Genomic DNA, 20,647 nt, shown 5'->3' with positions numbered 1-20,647 from the left:
TATGGATGGTATCACCTGTCAGTAAGGTAGCCCCTCCCCTTGACTCACCTGCCATGACTTTGCTGTTAAATTCTCATGAGAAGGTTCCCTAGATCCTAAGAAGATCTAGTGGAGATCTTCTCAGAGGGGTTCCCTGACATGGGTGTACTCACAGTTGTTAGGTGGGATGTTCCACAGGGCTCCGCCTCCCCTACATCCCATCCACTCACCAACTGGTCCTGTGCTGGTCGGATGTTAACCTCGATTTTTGTGGGCTTGCCCCGCAGTAGGTCTCAGATGGAGGGAAGAGCACTCAGCTGAACAACTTAGCTGGCTCTTTTCCCTTCTCTCTCTATTCCTTGGAATTCCTTCCTGTACTTTAGTGCCTTCAGAAAGAATATTCTCCTGGGGAGGAGTGGGATGTGGAGCTGCCTTCCCTTCCCCAGTGATCTCCAGGGGACTCTGAACCCCTCCCCTGTTCTACTTGTCCTAGGGGAAGTGCTGGTCTCTACTGACCCACCTTCAGCAGGGAGCTTCTGCATCTCCCCTGCTCTACTTCTCCTAGGGGAAAAGCTGGTCCCTCCTTGCCTGCCTTCCATAGGGAGCTGCTGTATTTCCCCTGCTCTGCCTCAGTCAGGGGCTCAAAGTCTTCCCCTGCCTCGCTTGCCGGTACTGCACAGGCTACAGCGTGCCTCTTCCTGGCAGGAGCCTCAGCACGCCGGACGTGCTGCCGGCCGTCTCTCTCTCTCTGGCTCCCCCTCCCCGCGGGTCCTGGCAGGGGTTTTAAACGTTCCCATAGCGGCCATGCCGGCCGCCACGATTGGACCTGCTGTCTCCCGCACAGGGAACAGCTGCTTAAATAGCCAGCAAAATGCCGGTTTGCACGGCTGCGGCTCCTGCCACGATCCTGGCTCCGGCACCACCGAATCTTCTGAAGGCAAGTTCCCCCCTCAGGGGGTCTGCTTCTGGGTTGTGTGTGCCCTGCAGTTTTCCCCCGCCTCTTCTCGAGGCCGTGGTGGCACATTGCTGCCGCCACACCCAATGTGAAGCTCATCGTAAAATCCCATTACAAAATGCAGGATAATATCTTTGTACAAAAGCCAGCAACTCAAATATCCCTTCACTTGTTAATTTCTCTTGCTCAGTTTCATCATACATACCCTTTAAAAAGTGAAAATGGCAAATTGGCAGCACTGAAAAAAAGAAAACCTCCATCAACAGATGTTAGTAAATGTGCATTGGTAGTACCAGCTTCCCTGTACACCTCCCCTTTTGTATCAACCATTTCAACCACATTGTGGAACCGTTCTTTAAGGAAAAATGGCTACCATGGGGCTTTTTCTTTGGGGCAGGGGGGGGAAGGGGAGGGGAGGGGAGGGGTAATTTATCTTTCTACGAGAAGCTTGATAATAAGGATGTCTACTGGGTATACAAATAAAAGCAACCCATCATTGCACATTCATGACACCAATTCAGCAAAGCACCTAAGCACGTACATTGCTTTAAATCTTGGCCCAAGTCATTTTGCCTGGGCATCAGAGGGACAATGACATGTGGCCTTGACTGGCTGAATTCAAACTAGTGGCTTAGAAAAGAGACTGTACAAAATCTATTACAGGGCCTCTGAGCTATCTGGTACCCCATTTCACTGAAAAATGTAGATAAAAAAACATGATGCACAGATAGAAATAAAGTTTTTTTGCTGAAACTCCACATGGGAGAAAGTAAGGCAGGGTGGCACCCTAGAGACTAACTACTCTGGCTGACTTCAGACTTACTTAGCTAATTACCTCTCCCTACACATGGGGACAAAAGGAACCATGTGGACTGCCCACCTAGCAAATTGTACCACTTTTTGCACGCTTCATGATCTTTTATAGGATGGTTTGGCCTACCAAAGTAGTTTCTTTCCATTCCCAAAGGAAGGTCACAACACTTTAAAGAACAACTTGCTAGGGCAGACATGACCACCAGTGTCAGCATATGACACACTGTGTGTTTTGCGATGCCTCACTTTATTGGCAGTTTTCTTACTTCAATATATATCAGTGTTCTACCACAACTTCTAAAACTATCAGACCAACACTTGCAAGAGTTTATTCATAGGCCACTCAAAATCCACAATCAAGCATTTTAAAGGATATGAGGATCCACACAGGTTTATTAGACACAACCAACCATTTCCTGTTACTTGGTGTCGGGGGAGGGAAGGAACCACTCTGAAGTATACTACAAAATATAAAATCCTAAATTATATACCCAAAAGGGCCAAGAGTCAAGCTGAATATTCAGGATGCCTACCACCAATAAATCAGGTCTTCTTTTGTATATTTTTGATAGCTATGCCACAGCTAGCATTTCCCACCACTAACAAGTACAGACTTATGTGACCCTATGTGGAATTAAAACATTAAAGGACAAGAGAAACCATTTTTACTCCCATCAGGCAATCCTAGATGAATTCAGGACAACTAATTTACAAAGCACCTCACGATTCTAGGAGCCAAGCAACTCTGCTCATTCTCCAGGGTCCTTCGCTAGGTGAGAACAAAAACTAAGAGGCACACTACACAAATAAATAAAGGTGTCTGGGGCTGCCAAGTTTCCTGTTCTCGAGTGTGCTGGTATTGCTCCTGGAAAGAAGAGGAAGAACAGACTGTAAAAGTGCTATTGTTTTAAATAGCTCAAACATCTGCTGGAGTAATAAGGGGATTTATTCCCTCCCACCTCCAATCTTCTTAGCCACTTCAACAGTCAGTCTCCACACGTCACACTTCAGTATTATACATGAACTCGACAACATCAGGCTTAAGCAGAAATACCCTCATTATCCTATTATTATTATTACTTCAATATATAGCAGTGTTCCACCACAACTTCTGAAAGTATCACATCAACGCTTGTAAGAGATCACTCATAGGTCACTCAAAATCCACAATCAAGTACTGTAAAGGATATGAGGATTCATACAGGTTTATTAGGCAGAACCAGCTATTTCCCATTATGGGGGGGGGGGGAGGGGGAGGAAAGCCACTCTGAAGTATACTACAGAATATAAAATCCTATATTATGCACCCAAAGGGGCCAAGAGCCAAGCTAAATATTTAAGATGCCTACCACCAATAAATCAGGTCTTCTTTTGTATAGTTGAAGGTACTTTAAAAGGAAATTTGTTTTATACTTGTGTAAGAAATAAAACATCTAGCAGGGTTTTAAAAATATTTTTTTTAATGTATTAAAGGCTTCTTCAATGTAGTGATCACCAGATTCAAAAAATGCAGACATATAAGAATGAGAAAACAGCAGGTTCTACACAACAGGTTCTGGAGTAGAAGGTAACCTGCAGTCCCTGTCTGGCTCTAACTGACTATCTAACTGCTCTGTCACTAAGGGACCATCTCCCAATTCCCAAATCCCTCAGTCTCCTTTTAAGGAGCCTCTCTAAGACTGCATACAGTCATTTACAATACTTGGTCCACAGTCACACAACTTACTCAATTTACTTTAAGCTGCATGAATGTCCCAGGAGTAGCCCAGACAGCATCATGAGCAACTACAGGGCTCTGGGGGCTAGGCTTAGGAAGTTGGGGGCACAGGTCATCTTCACATTTATCCTTCCGATCAGCAGTCACCATCAGCAACAGGACACCTGCATCAGGGAAATCAACCTGTGGCTCCTGAGTTGGTGCCATCATGCAGGTTTGGGCTTCTAAAACCACAATCCGCTCTTCCGTGAGAGAGGCCTCTTGGAACAAGATGGTCTGCATCTCTCTTCTAAAAGGTAAGAGTCTGTTCTCTTACAGGTTAGCTGATCTCCTCCAAAGGGCTTTAAACTAGGTTCATCAGGGGATAGGGAAGCAGAGGATAAGGAGAACCTAGAATCAGCAAGCCACGAGCAATGCACTGGATCTGTTCAGGTAAGCACTAAGGTAAGCACAAAGGGGCCTGATAGACATCAGGACAGGGGGGTACCAAGGGCACCCATTAGGGGCTTAAATGTCTCTACACTAATGCTAGGAGCATGGGGAACAAGCAGGAAGAACTTGCACTCCTGCTTGCAAGCAACAACTTCGACCTGGTTGGGCTAACTGAAACCTGGTGGGACCCTACTCACGATTGGGCAGCAGGCACTGAGGGCTACAGGTTGTACAGACAGAATAGAATGGGGGAGAAAAGGGAGGTGGTGTTGCTCTCTATGTTAAGGAACAATATACATCCTCTAGAATCAAGATGGGATCAGAGGAGACCCAAACCGAGGTACTGTGGGTCAGGATACAAGGGGGTTGGGGGACAGGGACTTGGTAGTGGGATTCTACGATAGACTGCCACACCAGGAGGATGAGCTAGACCTGGAATTCTCCAGACAGCTCTCAGAGACTGTACAGTCAAGAGATATGGTTGTCCTGGGTGACCTAAACTACCCTGACATCTGCTGGGAGGAGCAGTCAGCCAAATCTAACCACTCACGTAGGTTCTTAACCTGCATACAGGACCTCTACCTAACACTGGAGGTGAACGATCCCACTAGCCTTGCTGGACTTGGCGTAAGCTACAGGTTATGACCTGGTGGGGAATCTGCAGGTACAAGGTAACCTAGGGGATAATTAATTCACTCAACCAATGGTCACTATCTGATGAAGAGTGGGTAAACTAACCAGCAGGGCTGAAGTGCTAGACTTCAGAAAGCCTGACTTTGGTGTGCTCAGGAGATTAGTTAGTAAGGTATTAAAGCTCAAGAGCATTGGCGAAATGGGGGTCCAGGAAGGGTGGCTGTTCCTCAAGGGAGCAGAAGGAGACAATCCCATTGAACATAAAAGGGGGCAAAAGGGCCAAGAAGTCCTCTTGGCTGAACAGGGAAGTCCAGGAAAGCCTAAAGGCAAAGAAAGAGGTATACAGGCTGTGGAAACAGGGGGCAGCTACCAAGGAGGAGTATACCTCCCTGGCTCGCACCTGCAGGGAATCAGTTAGGAAGGCCAAAGCAGGATTAGAACCTCATCTGGCGACAAAAATTAAGGACAACAAAAAGTCCTTCTTCAGGTATATAGGGAGCAACAGGAAGGTGCAGGGTAGCATAGGACCCCTGCAGGACAAACTAGGGCAACTGGTGACAGAGAGTGAGGACAAAGCTGAGCTCTTCAATGAGTTCTTTGCATCTGTATTCCTAGACACAGACCAAGACAAATCTCCCAATTGGATCATAGATAGACACAGAAGGGACACCAGCCCACCAACTGTTAGTGCAGACTTAGTGAAGGGGCACTTGGAGGGGATGGATGTGTTCAAATCAGCAGGCCTGGATGAACTTCATCCAAAAGTGCTGAAGGAATTGGCCAGTATCATAGCAGAGCCACTGGCACAGCTGTTTGAGCACTCATGGTGCTCCAGTCAGGTCCCAGAGGACTGGAAAAGGGCCAACGTGGTCCCTATTTTCAAGGGGATGAGGGAGGAACCGGGAAACTATAGGCCAGTTAGCCTCACCTCTATCCTTGGGAAAACTGTGGAAAAAATCATTAAGGATCACATTTGTGGGAGCCCACCAGGGGAAATAATGCTGAAAGAAAATCAGCATGGATTCATTGCAGGTAGCTCCTACCTGATTAACCTTGTGTAGCAGCCTTTAAAAAAAAATGGACCCACCTGAACAGAATAGGAAGGGCTGCCCGGCAGAGACAGAGTTTGTCCCAGAGGGGACACTGTAGGCTCTGAGGGCAAGTGAAGCTGTTTTGGAAGCAGCCCTGTTGGAAGTGGGAAGGGTGACATAACCCCAGCAAAGTTTTGAACTAGAGCCATTAGCAAAAGCCCGTGAAGGGCCCTGAGCTGGGATTGGCTGAGAGGCTTGGATAAAAGGGGGAGCAGTTTTTCCCTGCCGGGAGGGAACAAGAGAGAGAGGGGCTGAGGGACAGGCTGGAGACCGGATTCAGAGTCTCAACACAGTGGTCCCTCGGAGAGCCCCTGAGAGAGGCCTGCAGGAGCAGCAGATGCTGCAAGGGAGTGACACAGTATCCAGTGTGATACAGTATCCAGTTCTTCCTTCCGGTGGAGAGGCTGCTATGGCAGGATCAGGCAGGGACTGCTTGTGTAGAGAATCCAAGCCTGGAGAGACCTGACTGCAGCCAGTGTGGCTGGGTGAGCACAGCAGAGCCGGGGGTGGAGGGGAGCTGCCGGAGTCTGCCCTAGTTTCCCTGATGGGTGAGGGGCCTCAGGGGCAGGCAAAGCCCAGGGAGGGGCTGCATTTGCTGGGGCTGTGAGGCTGTATGGGGCAGGAGGGTTGCTAGAGCCTGCAGCCCAGACACTGCTCCCGGCAGAACCAGGGAAGGGGGTCAAAGGCAGGGGAAGGCTGTCTTGTAGGAACTGCAGAGGAGTTGCTGCTTGCTGCCCAGAGACCCCAGGAGCACGGAGATGGACACCAGCGCCAGGGAGCGTCCACAGACCATGTGCAGGGACACAGACAGTCCTGCTCCCTAAGATATCCCGACAGGGGCGGTGCACATAGGATCCCCAGTACACCTTGTGCAAGTGAGAGACTGTGTAAATAAGTTCTTGAGGGTTTATTAGTCAGTATATCTATGTGCTTATTTAATGATTATTTGTTATGTGTAAATAATTAAATCTTGTAAATAGTTTGAGAATTGTCTGCATGGGTGCTTGATTGTAAGGGGAGGCTCTCTGCTCGGGGGCACTGCAGCAGCTTCCCAGGAGGGCTGGGCAGGACTACTGGCTACCGGGTACCCCAGGATCCCACTATTCAGGTGAGGGCGCCTGTAGTGTCACGCCCAGGGTTACGCTTGTTTCTTTCTATGACCAGGTCATAAAATGCTTAGATGCAGGAGTCGAGGTACCTAGACTTTAAGGCCTTCAAAACAGTATCTCCTTCTGTTCTGATAAATAAACTGACAGGCCGTGACGTAGATGATTACATTTTCAGGTGGGTGGCAAATTGGCTTAGGGGTTGCACCCAGGAAGTGGTGGTGGATGGGTCAATATTGACCTGGAAAGATGTGGGCAGTGGAGTCTCGCAAGGCTTGGTTCTTGGACCGGTGCTATTCAATGTCTTCATCAGTGACTTGGACGAGGGCATGGAGAGCACCCTGTCCAAGTTTGCAGATGATACCAAATTATGGGGCAAAGTTAACAAAGCAGAGAGTAGGGAAAGGATCTGGGCAGGTCTGGACAAATGGGAAAAATGGGCAGAATGAAATAGGATGCAGTTCAACAAAGACAAGTGCAAAGTGCTGCACCTGAGCAAAAAGAACCTCCAACACTTACAAGCTGGGGGATGACCTTTTCAGCAACACAGAAGCATAAAAGGATTTTGGAGTCATAATTGACTCTAAGATGAACATGAATTGTCAATGTGACAAAGTGATCAACAAGGCTAACCGCACTTTATCATGCATTAGCAGATGCATAATGAACGGGTCCAGGGAAGTGATGCTTCCCCTCTATGCAGCACTGGTCAGGCTGCAGTTGGAGTACTGCATCCAGTTTTGGGCGCTGCACTTCAAGAGGGATGCAGAGAATTGTGAAAGGGTTCAGAGGAGGGCCACGCGTATGGTCAGAGGCCTGCAGGCAAGGCCTTATGAGGAAAGACTGAGGGACCTAGATCTCTTCAGCCTTCGCAAGAGAAGGCTGAGAGGTGATTTTGTGGCTGCCTATAAATTCATCAGGGGAGGGCAGCAGGGAGTAGGGGATGCCCTAGTAAACAGGGCATCTATTTGAGTATCTGTCCCTGGAGTAACTAGGAACAATGGCCACGAAGTGGTGAAGAGCAGATTTAGGTTGGACATTAGAAAGAACTTCTTCAAAGTAAGGGTTGCCAAATTCTGGAATGGGCTTCCAAGGGAGGTGGTGCTCTCCCCTACCTTGGGCGACTTCAAGAGGAGACTGGACAAGCACCTAGCTGGGGTCATCTGACCCCCACGCTCTTTCTTGCCCAGGGCAGGGGATCGGACTCAATGACATACCTGAGTTCCCTTCCAACCCTAACATCTATGAATGTAGATTGGGAGAGTGTGTACAGCTGTTTGCTGATGCCAGGAGCCACAAGGGGAATCTGGTATAAAGTACTTTGGGGTTGGGGGAAGGGCAGGCAAGGTGGTGGGGAGGGAGTGCTAAAAATAGCCCAGTCAGTGTCAATGGGATAGAAGGAGCACAGCCCCAGAGCTGGAATAAGAAGTTGGGCTTTCCCAGCCCTGGGACTGCACTCCAAATGCATATAGGTGTTCAGTAGGTTGGGTTAACCCATTCCCAAACTAAACTCGCCTCAGGTTAACTGACTTAGATTGGACCCACCATTTTTTGCCTGATTTAACCCTTCTGAAAACTTGCACAGATGGGCATTTAAATAGATCTAATCCTAGTTATATCAACACAAATGTAACAGCTGTACAAACCCCAAGTTATAACTTCTATCACTACACTCAATAGTTTTCTCTAAAACTTACCCAACATTAACGGCAATGTATTTTGGAACCTAAACAAATTAACAGTGCCATATAAAAAACAGTATTTTAAGCAAGGCCTACGAAAAATAGACACTAGTCCTGGAACTATGACAATCCACTTGTTTCAGTAGTGAAATTCTACAGCCTTTGAGTTCTGCAAAAGTTCAGACTAGATGATCATCTTAAGGCCAGAAGGGACCATTGTCTACTACATACATATCAACCAAACTCACTTTAGGCTTTAGAATAGAAGAGGGTGGTTCATCTGTATATTAAAATAATTGTTTTACCAACTAAGTTCTTTAAAAAAACTATAGTGATAACATCCACGTATGGAAGAGAAAAAGGTTATCTTTTGTAGACATGCACAGCTCAGATTGCCAGAAGGGGAATATTAAGAGGTGTAATTTCAGTTCAGTGCTCCTGCTCTTTTTTTCTAAGGTCAGGTATTGCAAAGAGTCATGCACTCACAGCAGAGGAGAAGTGTCCTCTTTCACTGTATAAAGTTAAAAATCCAAAAGGAAGCTCCACTGAGTCTTCTGATAAATAGAAAAATCTGTGGCTGTTATGCAACCACTTTTGGAGGGAATTTTTAACAAAGTCAGAACAGAACAAGTATAAACAGGCAGAGGGCACTAGACTGGGAGTTAGAAGATCCAGGTCTTCTTCATGGCTTTGCTACTGATCTACCAGATGACCTCAAGCAATCAAGTTTAACAATTATTACTAGCAGATGTTTTAATTACAATAGTGTTCTTAGTTCCTGACCAAGTTTAGAGACCCATTAAGCTCAGCACCACCCATAAACTTACCGAGGAACACAGAGCTTATACCCTAAATAAGCTAAAAAGAATAAAAGTAAGAGGAAAAAGAAAGCACGCCATCTCTCTTAATCGAGCCTTATATTTTGGCAAAAGTAAGATGAAATATTTAGCAGTCAGTCCTATGCAAATGATAGGAAAATTAATATCATTATGCACAGAAGAGCACCAAAAAAGGTAACTGAAGACTGTCTTGATTCACTAGTCTGATTAACAAAGAGAAAGATGAAATCCTGTAGATTCTTGCAAAGGTTTTACTAAACATAACGTTCAATGGATTTGAGTAAATAGGTAAGACACAGAAGGTTTATGCACAAACTAATCCCAACATTTTTTCTGAAAACAACATCAGGTTTTTTAAGATTTGAGGGGGTGGAGGAATGGTAGGAGGAATAGGAGGCCATCAATCATTTTGCTATAGTTTATAAAATATAACATGGATCCCCAAAGCCTCATAAAATCTTAGAAAGACATTCAGCCTCCTCTCCCTTTCTGGTTTTTCAGTCTTTCCCCAGTTAGTATTAACCCTGACAACCTGTCTCTTTGTATTACTTTCAAGCTGTCTTTCTGCTCCCAATGTACTCTGGGTAAAATAAATTTCTGGTTGCTTGCCTTGCATGTTACCCTATAATACTGATAGCACTAGTGTCAAGATGTCCTAAAGGTCAGCTCAATAGAGGATAACTCTCTGCTTCATTTAGAGGTGTAAAATGGTACAACAAAAGGAGAAAAGAATTTACTGCATGAGTTTTAAAATATGTTGTAAGAAAATAATTCTGCTGAGTAACCTTCATAAGAGAGAAGAAAGAGCAGATGGGCAACCCCCTCTCCTCTCACAGACCAGCCAACCCCTCCATGAGCCCACCAAACCCTGCATCCCCCCAACCACTCCTGGTGTTGGTTTTACCAGCATTCAAATGTTAGGAGTCAAGGAAGTAAGTTCTGATGGGGATGGGGCAGTAGGGGGCTAAAATAGCTCCTGGTTCGGGGGGGGGGGGGGGGGGGGGGAAGAGCCCTCCCATTCCCCTAAGCCTTCCTGCAGACCCCACTAACACACCTGACCCTGCCAAACCCTCCCAGACCTCAACTACCCCCTGCCGACTCCATCTACTCCCCCAAAACTCCCCTACACACCCCACTAGCCCCCTCAAGCCCCTTGTAGACCCCATCTGCCCCTCTCATTCTTCCCAATTCCCCTGTGGACATCACTAGCCCCTCCACCACTCCGCATCCATCCCACAGACCTTGCCTACCTCCCAATTCCCTGATCCCCCCTGCCGCAGACACTGCTATAGCCCCCTAGTCTCCTTCTGCAGACACTGCCCACCCCCCACGATCCCCCTGAAAACTCCACCTCCCTCCCAACCTCACAATGTCCCCCAAGCCTGCTGTCCCCAGATCCTCCAAACCACCCACACTAGCTCCCCTTCCCTTACATTGGGTGGCCATTTTTAACTCAATCTAACCTCCACCTAACCTCCCTGAATGTCTGTACCTAGCCTTACTGTTTACTTCCTTACTCTTAAGACTGTATTTATAGACGTTATTGTCTTTCTAATCATTTTAACAGAGAAGCATCCCCTAATCCCAAAGTCATCCCAGAACCACAAAGCAAAACAAACCAGAAAAGCAATCATGCCGCTAATCAGCAGTCTATCTGAAGAGGGTGACCAGAGCAGCAGCACCGGGCACCGTTTTGTCAGGATCATAAAAATATCTGTAACTGGCTACCATGCAGATGCCCTGGGCACAGAGCTTCTTGCTACATTTCTGCAGCTAAATCATGGAGGTATGCCACACATTTAAATTTCATGTGATGTTGTCCCAAATATTGTTTTTGCCCATGGTCAGGATTCGCATCCAGGCTGGTCAGCATCAGGAGGACAGGCTGTTAATACTTGAGCTGAAGAACGCAGGCAAAAACCTGTACATTTTGAAAAGCTTTAAGCATTTGCTTAAATTTCACACAGTTAATGGGGCTGAGGCACCTGCCTAGGTACGATGAGGAATTAGGACCTCAGTCCCAGATTTTATTTTATAGACTATCTATCTATGGATATAGATGCAGACATGGCTACATTGTGTTTAGATCTAGCAATTTCTCTAGGCCTATCTTTATTTAAAACCCCTAACACTTCATTAGTCACAACAGAAATATATCATTCATACTAAGTATAAACCAGGAAATTACAGATCATTGTAAGATGTAAAAACTTGAATTTGTTTATATATTTGATTCTAAACTTAAGTAAGCATGTCTGGAATAGTTCTAAAACATGATAACTCCCCTTCCCTCAAGCATCCACAACTTTCCTTGCAATGACTGTAACAAGACACTTACCAAGTACAGCTGAAAAAAGGATTAAACAACAAAAAAAAAAAAAGTAAATTATTTCAGTTATCCAATACAAAAACATGCCACCTGAGCAATGTGCAGTTATTTATATCTAAATGTTATTTCCCCATATTGTATTATGAAGCGGAGTTAATTGAACTTAAAGCATCTATTCTCATCAATATGCTTCAATACAGCATGTCCCTTCGGTCCCAGGGGCACCATGGTTAAATGGATAGGACTCAGGAATTGGGTCATCTTGTTTTGTTTCCACCTCTGCTATGAATGCATGTGACCTGGCTAAAGCCAGTTTACACACTTGCACCTTAAATTCACCCTCTGAACAATGAATACCATGTAACAAGCTGTGCGATCTGTGTTAAAATGTTTTTTTAAACAGTAAGTGTTATTAAAATAGTTATCACCAACAGGAGAAAATTAATCTTGCATCCAAAAAAGAAATATACCAATTAACATAAAAAACTGCAATGCTTGTAGAAATTCTTATCCCCAACTAAAGTTGTATACTTAATCAATAAATATTCATATCTTCTCCTCCATGTAAAATTTAGCCTTTTAAAACTCAACTGCATGCCCATACACCAGCTTTCTACTGCATCTCAACTAACACTGGATACTGGGCACCGACTGAAAACTAACTAGAACAGAATTGTTCTCTCCTTGCTAAATAGAAAAATATATTCTCCTCTTTTGAAAAGAAACAAAATGGTTGTCAGGCTTTTCAAATCTAAATTATTTCAGCGATTTACTGTAGGAATATTTTCAAAGTGGTTCATCTATTTCTGACTATTTGCCCATAAACTTATGGACTTTGTTGAAAAAAATTAACTCTTGCTTTTTTTAACAAACTGATCTAGAAATGATCCCAAATCATATATTAGGAACACTAAATTATATAGACTGCAATCCCACTACCCCCAAAAGAAAGGATAAGCAATTGTGCAAATGAAATATAAAAGACAAGAGCATGTAGCTAAGAGGAATCCTAACTGCTATTTTACCACAGCAGTATTTTTTAGAAGAATATTAGCATTTCACTTCTTCAATAACATGATAAATGGGAATCATGCCTTAAATGGAGAGATCGTATTTTAAGTTCCTTTATGAAGCCTGTTCTTGCCATGAATATCTGTGCAGGGGAGGACTACCAAAAAAAACCCCCAAAAAACCAAACTGTAGGAATAAAGGGTGCAGGGCAACAGAAGGATTTGGCTGTTAAAGTATTTTGAGTCTAAAGCCATCCTACAATATCAAACATCTCTTAGGGGCAGCAGGAAATGTGTTGTTCCTGTCTATTTTGGGTTGCTCTTTGCATGTTGCCCGTGTTAAATGCAGTCAGTTTCCTCTGAGTAATGTTTGGAAATTATCGTACAGACCACCTCTTGTTTGTGTCCTATAGCTGTCCAATGGCACACCTGCTCATTATTCACATTAAATGGAAAAAGCTTTCTAGTGATTGTGTGTTTTATTCTTTGTTTAATTAAATAAATAATAAAATAAACAAAGAACAAGTCTGTCTCATTTACTGAAGGAAGATGACAAACTTTGCTATTCGGTGCATAACAGTATTATACAAAATGGGTCCTACTAGATGCCTGAAATACCAAATAGTAAGTTCAGTGTATCACTAATTCCAATGTTTAAATGCCCAGACTGCAACAGGGAGTTGACTAAGAACCCACATCTAGCAAAGAGTGAAGAAGCTGCTTGATCTAAACTTGCTTTACTCTCCTGCAACAGGGAGGTGTTCTGTAGGGCCTCTAGATGGACGCTCCAAATACTGCTTGCATTGGGGGGGAGGAGCCACTATCAAATCTATACAAAGCTCCACATGCAAATTATTCATGCTCCCAGTAAAGCTGAATTTCAACTTCTCTTAACCCCTGCTAAAACTATAGGGTTTCTCAGAGGATGAACAAAACATAAAAGTTGAAACTAACTTATAGGTTCCCCAAGACATTTTATACCACAAGTACAAATGAACTTAAAACCCCCTTGCACATGCATTAACAGATTTCATTTCCCCGGAGATGAAAATGCTACCTGTCACAACCAAATTAGGTAGTGCCCATGTCACAAACAAGTAATAACCATTTAAAACAGTTTTTTCTGCACTAGGTTAACTAAGGGTTAACAATAATGATAGTAACCGCTTTTTTCTGCGCATGTCAAAAAGAAATTTATTGCTGCTCCACTAACAGATAAAAACTTTTGCCTTCTTTGCTTTATATAAATCATTATAATTGGTCAAAGAAAACAAGGAGTAACCCTGTGAAAATAACACCCTAGCAAAGACCGCTAGATAATTGGCGATTCTAATTAGATTTATGATGTGGCGAAAAACAATTGGCTATCATACAAACAAAACCCGCTTACATTTTTCGCAAAGTCAAAGACAACTCTGCCCACACCTTGGAGTAAATCTGACAATTTGATCAGTTGTCAACGTCTTCCCGCCGCGACCTCCCTGGCGTACCCTTGCCCCACATGCCCGATAAGCCGACCGCCGGCCCGTATATATATATCTGCAGAACGACTGAATGACGATCTCTAAGCTGTAACTAACTAAGTATCTCTGACCTCCGTCTTACACCACCTTGACGTGAGTAAACAATCTTGCTTTGCAACCGATAAGCATCTGCCTAATTAATTCCACTCCAAGCATCACAAGTACCCGCCTGACGGCCTTCTAAGGCCCCAGACCCTTATCTGCCCGGGTGGGAGTCAGGGAGAACTGCTGGCCGGCTGCCCTGGGTCCCGACACTACCAAGACAAGCCAATGAAAGGAGACAACAGCTGATACTTGAACCTAACCAAACCTCCAAGAGAAGGGTGCCTTTCTCCTCCAATAGCATTTTGGGAAGAGAGGGGCATTAGCTAACTCTGAAGTAAGAGAACAAGGTAGGCAACACACTGATCTGAACACACTCCTCTTTTTTTCCCCACCTGCTTCACGTAGCACCTGTCCAAGCCCCGCAAATAAGTTGCAGCAACAGCAACCTGAGGGAGAAGCAGCAGCTCAAATTGTAAGCCAGCATCAAGCAGAAGCAACTTCCAATTGGTACTGCCTCAGAAACATGACAACCTCACCTCCAACAGTCTGGTAGCACAGATGGAAGGAAGATTTCCAGAGCACTAAGCTAAGGCTAATTTATGCTGCTTTACAGCCTAGACACAGAATAGTCATAATTTCTCATCTCTACCTGTTCATAACTGTTTATAAGCAGTTTATAAACAGGATTTCTCCAACATTTAAATCCAATTGCTTTGCACCAATAAACTGCTTTAGTCACCTACAATAAAACAAGGCAGGACTAGCTGCTGATTTCAGGAATAAGGTCCTTTGGTTATAATGACTTAAGCATGTGCTCCCTCCAAGAACAGATTCACTGTCAAAGGTGTAATCTCTGTCAACATCCACCCACAAAAGCATCCACAAATGAGACTAACTGAAGTAACTCTTGTTTACTGCTTGTCTGGTCTGTTTAATTTATTTCATTAATTGTGATGATTTGCCTTGTGTTTAATTGAAGCGTCTGTCTTGAAGTCACAAATAACCTTATGCGACTACAACTGCAGGAGTTACACAATGAAACTGGCATTGAGAGTGATTACTAGAATTCTGGGTTTCTTGTTGCTCTAAAACTATTAATAATTTTGGAGATAAAACTACTTGGCACTAGGCATCTTAAAACCACTCCATAGTTTCCCTGCATACTGGGGACAGCTACATGTACATTAACATGCCTTTTCTAATGTACATTAAATTTACAGTGTGAGGTACAAATAATACAAAATAAATAGTACAAAATTTAATTCCAATGTGAGGTACTAAATTAATGCGTATTAGACTGCGCTAATGTGCAGTAGCACATTTGCATGCTTTTTCATGATGCTCAATGAGCAATAGACTAGTTTTCTGCACATTAGTGTTATGTCAGTTTTTTACATGATGCTTTAATGCACAGGAAAATAGTCTACTGTGCATTAAAGTGCGCATGTAGGCACACCCAGCGATAATTATCTTAGGCATTTATTCAGTGCTTATCATTTTAGTATCTCCTTTAAAGCAACACCATTTTGGGTTAATAGCTGGTAACAAGTAATTGTAAAACACAAGAAAAGGTATTACTAAATTCTCACGTACAGTGAGTATTATAACAGCTTTGGTGTCCCTAGCTGAAAAGTATTGCAACAATGAAAACAAGAGTTTGGGGAAATCTGTAACAACTACTTCCTAAGGTTCTTAAACTGAAGTTTCATGACAGATCTGTCAAAAGGGACTGACACTACTTGTTAGAAAAGACAGAGCTTTGTTTTGTTTTCTCAAAAAAGTCCATAAATTTGTGGACAAGTTTTCAGATAAACCATTTTGAAAATATTTTCACAAATCCCCGTTTCACATACTCCCATTCATTTAGATCAGCACAGAGTATCAATATAAAGGGAACAGCGTGTCCACTACTTACGTATGTAACTGTTTACAGGGGCTTTGTCCACGCTGTGAGTACAGGAGATTCCACGAGTGTGCTGATCAGAGACAGACTGAATAGATATTAAGTACCAGCCATGCTCTCCATATAATTCACTCCATCTAAATGAAAACAAAGAAATGTAGTCAGCTACCATAGTGATAGGCACAGTAACAAAAATGTAGACAAACAAGCAACTCAGAAAATGTAATCAATGAATTATTAACACCTTCCCCTTCTCCCTCCCACGTCTATACCGGCTAATCTGTAGAGGAATGGTTGCAACAAAATGCTCTACAAGAGAAACTGACAAATGCAATACTTTACTGAAGGCCAAAAACTTGTGTCCTCCACTTTCTGCTGAGGATCATGTGACACCTTAGCAATTAGAACTAGTCAAATAATGAGAGGGGGAAAAAAGTTAATTTATTCAAATTGTTAACGGTTTCTTAAATTATTCCAGAAGCAATATCTGCAATAAACTTCTATAGCCTATATAGGACTTCAGGTATTTTACACTCATTAGCTATCCAGTACAGGTGAGAGCATAGCTTTGCTTTCCAGATGGAGAAACACAGGCAGACAGTACAAGAAAAATTGGTCTCAGAGGAGATCTGCTTCCTAGTACCTAAGATTCAGGAATTCATGTCCTATGCCTAAATTTATGGCATAAAAGAGAGTCTTTCCCCCATTTTAACCCTAATACCCTGTTTTTCTAATCTATTAAGGCAGTTTTTATTATGCTAGCACAGTCCTGCCAGACTTGGCCTTAGACAAGACACACAATGAGGATTTGATCATTAGGAATAGTTACAGCTCTACATAAATCACAGGTGATGTTCTGACATGTTTTAAGGAATAAACTGATTGGCTGCAAGTGTCAGGAGCATCTGCTCTGCCATTTAGTACTATACAATGGCTTGGAATGTGTGCACCCACCACACTCTCCAGTTGTGTCAATAGCAATTCCAACAAAATATGCAAATTCTGCTAAATACATGGTCACAAGGACATGAAGATTAAATTACTGATCACTGGAAAATGAGAATTCCCCATGACTAGGGACCTACCTAAATTGTGGCAGAAGTTCACAGTGCAGTGGTGGCTTTAATCTCGCTCTTTTTGCCATGCACCCCACCCCCGCTCCTCTGCTACTGAGTGGCCAAGAGGCAAAAACCCCAGCATTAATTGCCTCTCAGCCAATCAGTTAAATCCTGATAGGCACAGAAATTGCCTCTCAGCCAATCAGTGAAAGCCAATCAGGGAGGCACAGTGAAAAAGAGCAAGATTAAAGGCACCACTGAGCCATGAACTCCTGCCACAATTTAGGTAGTTTCCTACCCATGACCAACTTTTAAGGCAAGACAGATACAATTCTACAAATGAGCTCTGCAATCTACCAAGCGAGGCAATCCTGATTAAAGCTTTAATATCTTTGTGTCAGTGAGCTGGTTATCACTCCCCAAGATAAATTGTAGTGTGTGATACTGAATTATGCTTATGTATAAACTCATTCACTCCCTTTAAGCAGCTGTCAGCTTTGACACAGAGGTTTCCATACCAGGAGAAATCCTCCTTCAAGATGGAAAGAGTATCTTAGATTTATATGCCACTGTTCCCAAGAAGGCTCAGGGTGTCTCAATATAAAAGAAAAAACCACTCACAGGATATGAAGAAATGTAGTTGTAGAAAGCATGATCAGATGTTGTATAAAGAAAAGTATGTGATCATATTATTTATTTTATTACATCTCTCTCTCCACACACATGCATGCAATGTTTTGAGGTTTTCTGCATATGCTTAAGACAAGATTGAAACCCAAAAATATGATTTTTTTTTTTAATATAGTGTTCTTTTGACAATGGCCACAACTGGTAATTTGTGAATGCAGTATACAACTATATAGGAGCTCTCCTATATAGCTGCATGCTGTATTTACAAATAACTGGTTGTAGCTATTGTCCTAGGAACACTATACAAATAGAAAAAATAACCATACTTTTCCATCTTTTTTTAAGCACATGCACACTGAATGCCTCAAGTTCTCTAACTGTTACTAACAATACATATTTGACCAAAAGTGACTTTTAACAGTTAAACAACTGCCATGCTTTCAGCACTTCATCCATCATGTACTGGTAATGGACCACTAGGCCATGGTTGTCGGATGAGCTACTGAAACCCGTGAAACAGGACACTTGTATTGTGGTCCTCTGGGATCCATGCTGCATCCAGATGCTTTTCTGTCATCATGTGCCAGCAAGTGACCTCAGCTTTTTAAGATATGAGCAGAGCCAACTGACACAAAACATGATTTGATGGGGGAGCACTCTTCTGTTTGGGATACTGCCCAAATTAGTTTTGAATAGGGAGCCACAAACATATATATAGTCAGTTTGCTCTGAACAAGAAAAAGGAAAAGCAAACAGATATAAAAGGACAACATCTCCATTAAACCATCTATAGGGATGCTGCTGTAAGCAGCCATTCTAGGGCAATGTTTACAGGGATAGTAAGTATGCAGGGAAGACAGCAGTAATCTCAAACACATAAAAATTTAAGCTTCTGTAAAACTGACATGCTGTGCCTATTATACACCTCACTGAAATCCATTATCTTTCCTTAAAACAACAGCAAGGGCATTCATTACCAAAACACTGGACTGACCTGCCTCCAGCATACGGCAAGCTTTGGGATCAAAGGAATCGCTATGCTCCTGCTAGCTGTATAATTACCAGATGCTTCTTGTTGCTGCTGTTTCTGGATCTGGCAACAATGGCTGGATTGCTAGACTAATGCTGGCTGCTGCTTGCCCAAGGCTAGGAGGGGGAATCTACCTCCATCAGCAGAGGTTGTTTTGATTAGATTATTGGCCCCTACCTAGAAGGCTGGTTCTGGATGCTCCTTATACTGACACCCAGTCTGTTGCTCTCCAGCCAGAGGGGAATACCCCTGGTTATACCTACCCTGTGGCCAGGAAAGGATCTTTACAGCACTGTCTGTTGCTGTTCTAGCCATGGCTCCTAATCTATGAAAATGGTTAAGTTCTGGAGCTGTGCTCTAGGCTGCATCTCTCTAGTCAGTCTGAAAAAGTTTTAAAAAACCCTGCCCACAACATTGCTGCCTATATCAGCCCTTCTCACAGAGACAGCTGAGAGTATTTCTTCAGCTCTCCAAATCTGCTATCAGCTTGTTTCCATGCAGCTGCTGAAGACTCCCAGGCACATTCAGAGTCCAAGAAGATGTGCATCTCCTTTCACTTACACAGCCACCCCGCCCCACCCACAACAGTGAAGCATGTTCCTAGACATACTATCCCGGTGGCAACACGTAGGGGGGACATGGGGGTGCACATGCACCCCATGAGAGCACTGGTGCACCCCCCAACAGCCAGCATTCCAGGGCAGGGTGAGTGGGTAGGTAAGAGCACTGGTGCCTTCCCCTGAGAGTGCTGGCTGGGGAGTAGGGCCGCCAGGAGAAACAGTCCCCCCATGGCCGATCGTCACCCAGAAGTGCCAGCAGTGTGCCTGGAAGTGTCAGCAATGCACTGCTGCCACTTGCAGATCAGCAGGATTGACCATGGGGGCCCCCCTCCACCCCCTGGCTGCTCACTGTCTGCTGGGGGGCAAGTGCCCCCCTCCCTGCAACTCGAGAGGCACCAGTTGCCCATGTGCTACTCTATGGAGAACAGGAACCCCACCTGTACAATAGTAGGACTACTGGCAAACACCTCACAACAAGATGCATGACAGATAAATCCTGGGCTTTTGTCAGCCTGTATTAGCTGTGCCACAGGTACTGGCAATGGAGTTTTCAAAGTGTGGGGCACTTGTCACAAGAACTGGCAGCTAATTAATTGAATAGTAAAACAGCTAGAATCCAACACAGGCTTTATTTCTGGGGAATGCACAAAACCAGCTGCACTCAGGGGACTGCAGTCTGCTCCCCAGAAGTAGCATTCACTGCCAGCCTGAGCAGTCACGTAGGACTTTATGATTGATTGTTCTCAAGGCTTCACTCATGGTGAATTATGGAACATACTATTACTGTGGTCCAGCATTTCCCAAAACTTTGGTTTGGAACCCCTCTACTTTAGCCACTGCCACCACTTCCCTTACCACAGCATTTCCCCACCACTGGCTATCAGCAGCGGAGGAACTCAGCAGCTGAATTAGGAAGCTGGCACCACAGACTGCCAGTGATTTACCCATATCTTCCCCAAGAACCTTCTGCAAGCCCTCCCCAACCACCCATCCAGCAGGCATGCCCCACCCACAGTTTGGAAAATTCTGCTGTAGCCTTTGGTATACAGAAAGAGAACCTGCATCTCAATTGACAAGATACAATGGAAACACTGATGGCTGTGAAAAATAACACATTCAGTGCTAAAATTAAGGCTTTCTAACAGAAAATTCATCTAAAAAATGCATTTGCACTTCTGTATTGTCAAGGTGAAAATGAGAAGGTGTCCTTTCATGAAGATGGTAGAAAGCTGGGTCAAAGTAGGACATATGAATGTAAAGCAGTGTGGGCTAAATACCTTTCATACATTATATCATTATATCATTTTTCCCT

At 43.9% G+C, this 20,647-nt stretch overlaps 1 protein-coding gene across 8 annotated transcripts in view; it reads right to left on the bottom strand.

Annotated features, from left to right (window-relative positions):
• The window catches only part of LOC102558169 (heparan-alpha-glucosaminide N-acetyltransferase), a 361,824-nt gene that overhangs the window by 317,168 nt on the left and 24,009 nt on the right, over positions 1–20,647 (bottom strand). For all 8 annotated transcript variants that reach the window (XM_059729771.1, XM_059729773.1, XM_059729770.1 and 5 more), the window contains exon 3: positions 16,070–16,194. In XM_059729771.1, coding sequence (XP_059585754.1) covers positions 16,070–16,194 — 125 coding nt within the window. The remainder of the gene's footprint in view (positions 1–16,069; positions 16,195–20,647) is intronic.

Source organism: Alligator mississippiensis, chromosome 6 (assembly GCF_030867095.1).
Source record: "Alligator mississippiensis isolate rAllMis1 chromosome 6, rAllMis1, whole genome shotgun sequence".
NCBI classification, from domain to species: domain Eukaryota; kingdom Metazoa; phylum Chordata; order Crocodylia; family Alligatoridae; genus Alligator; species Alligator mississippiensis.
Note: the sequence above shows the minus strand (reverse complement) of the source record. Positions and strands in the feature narration are given on the sequence as shown.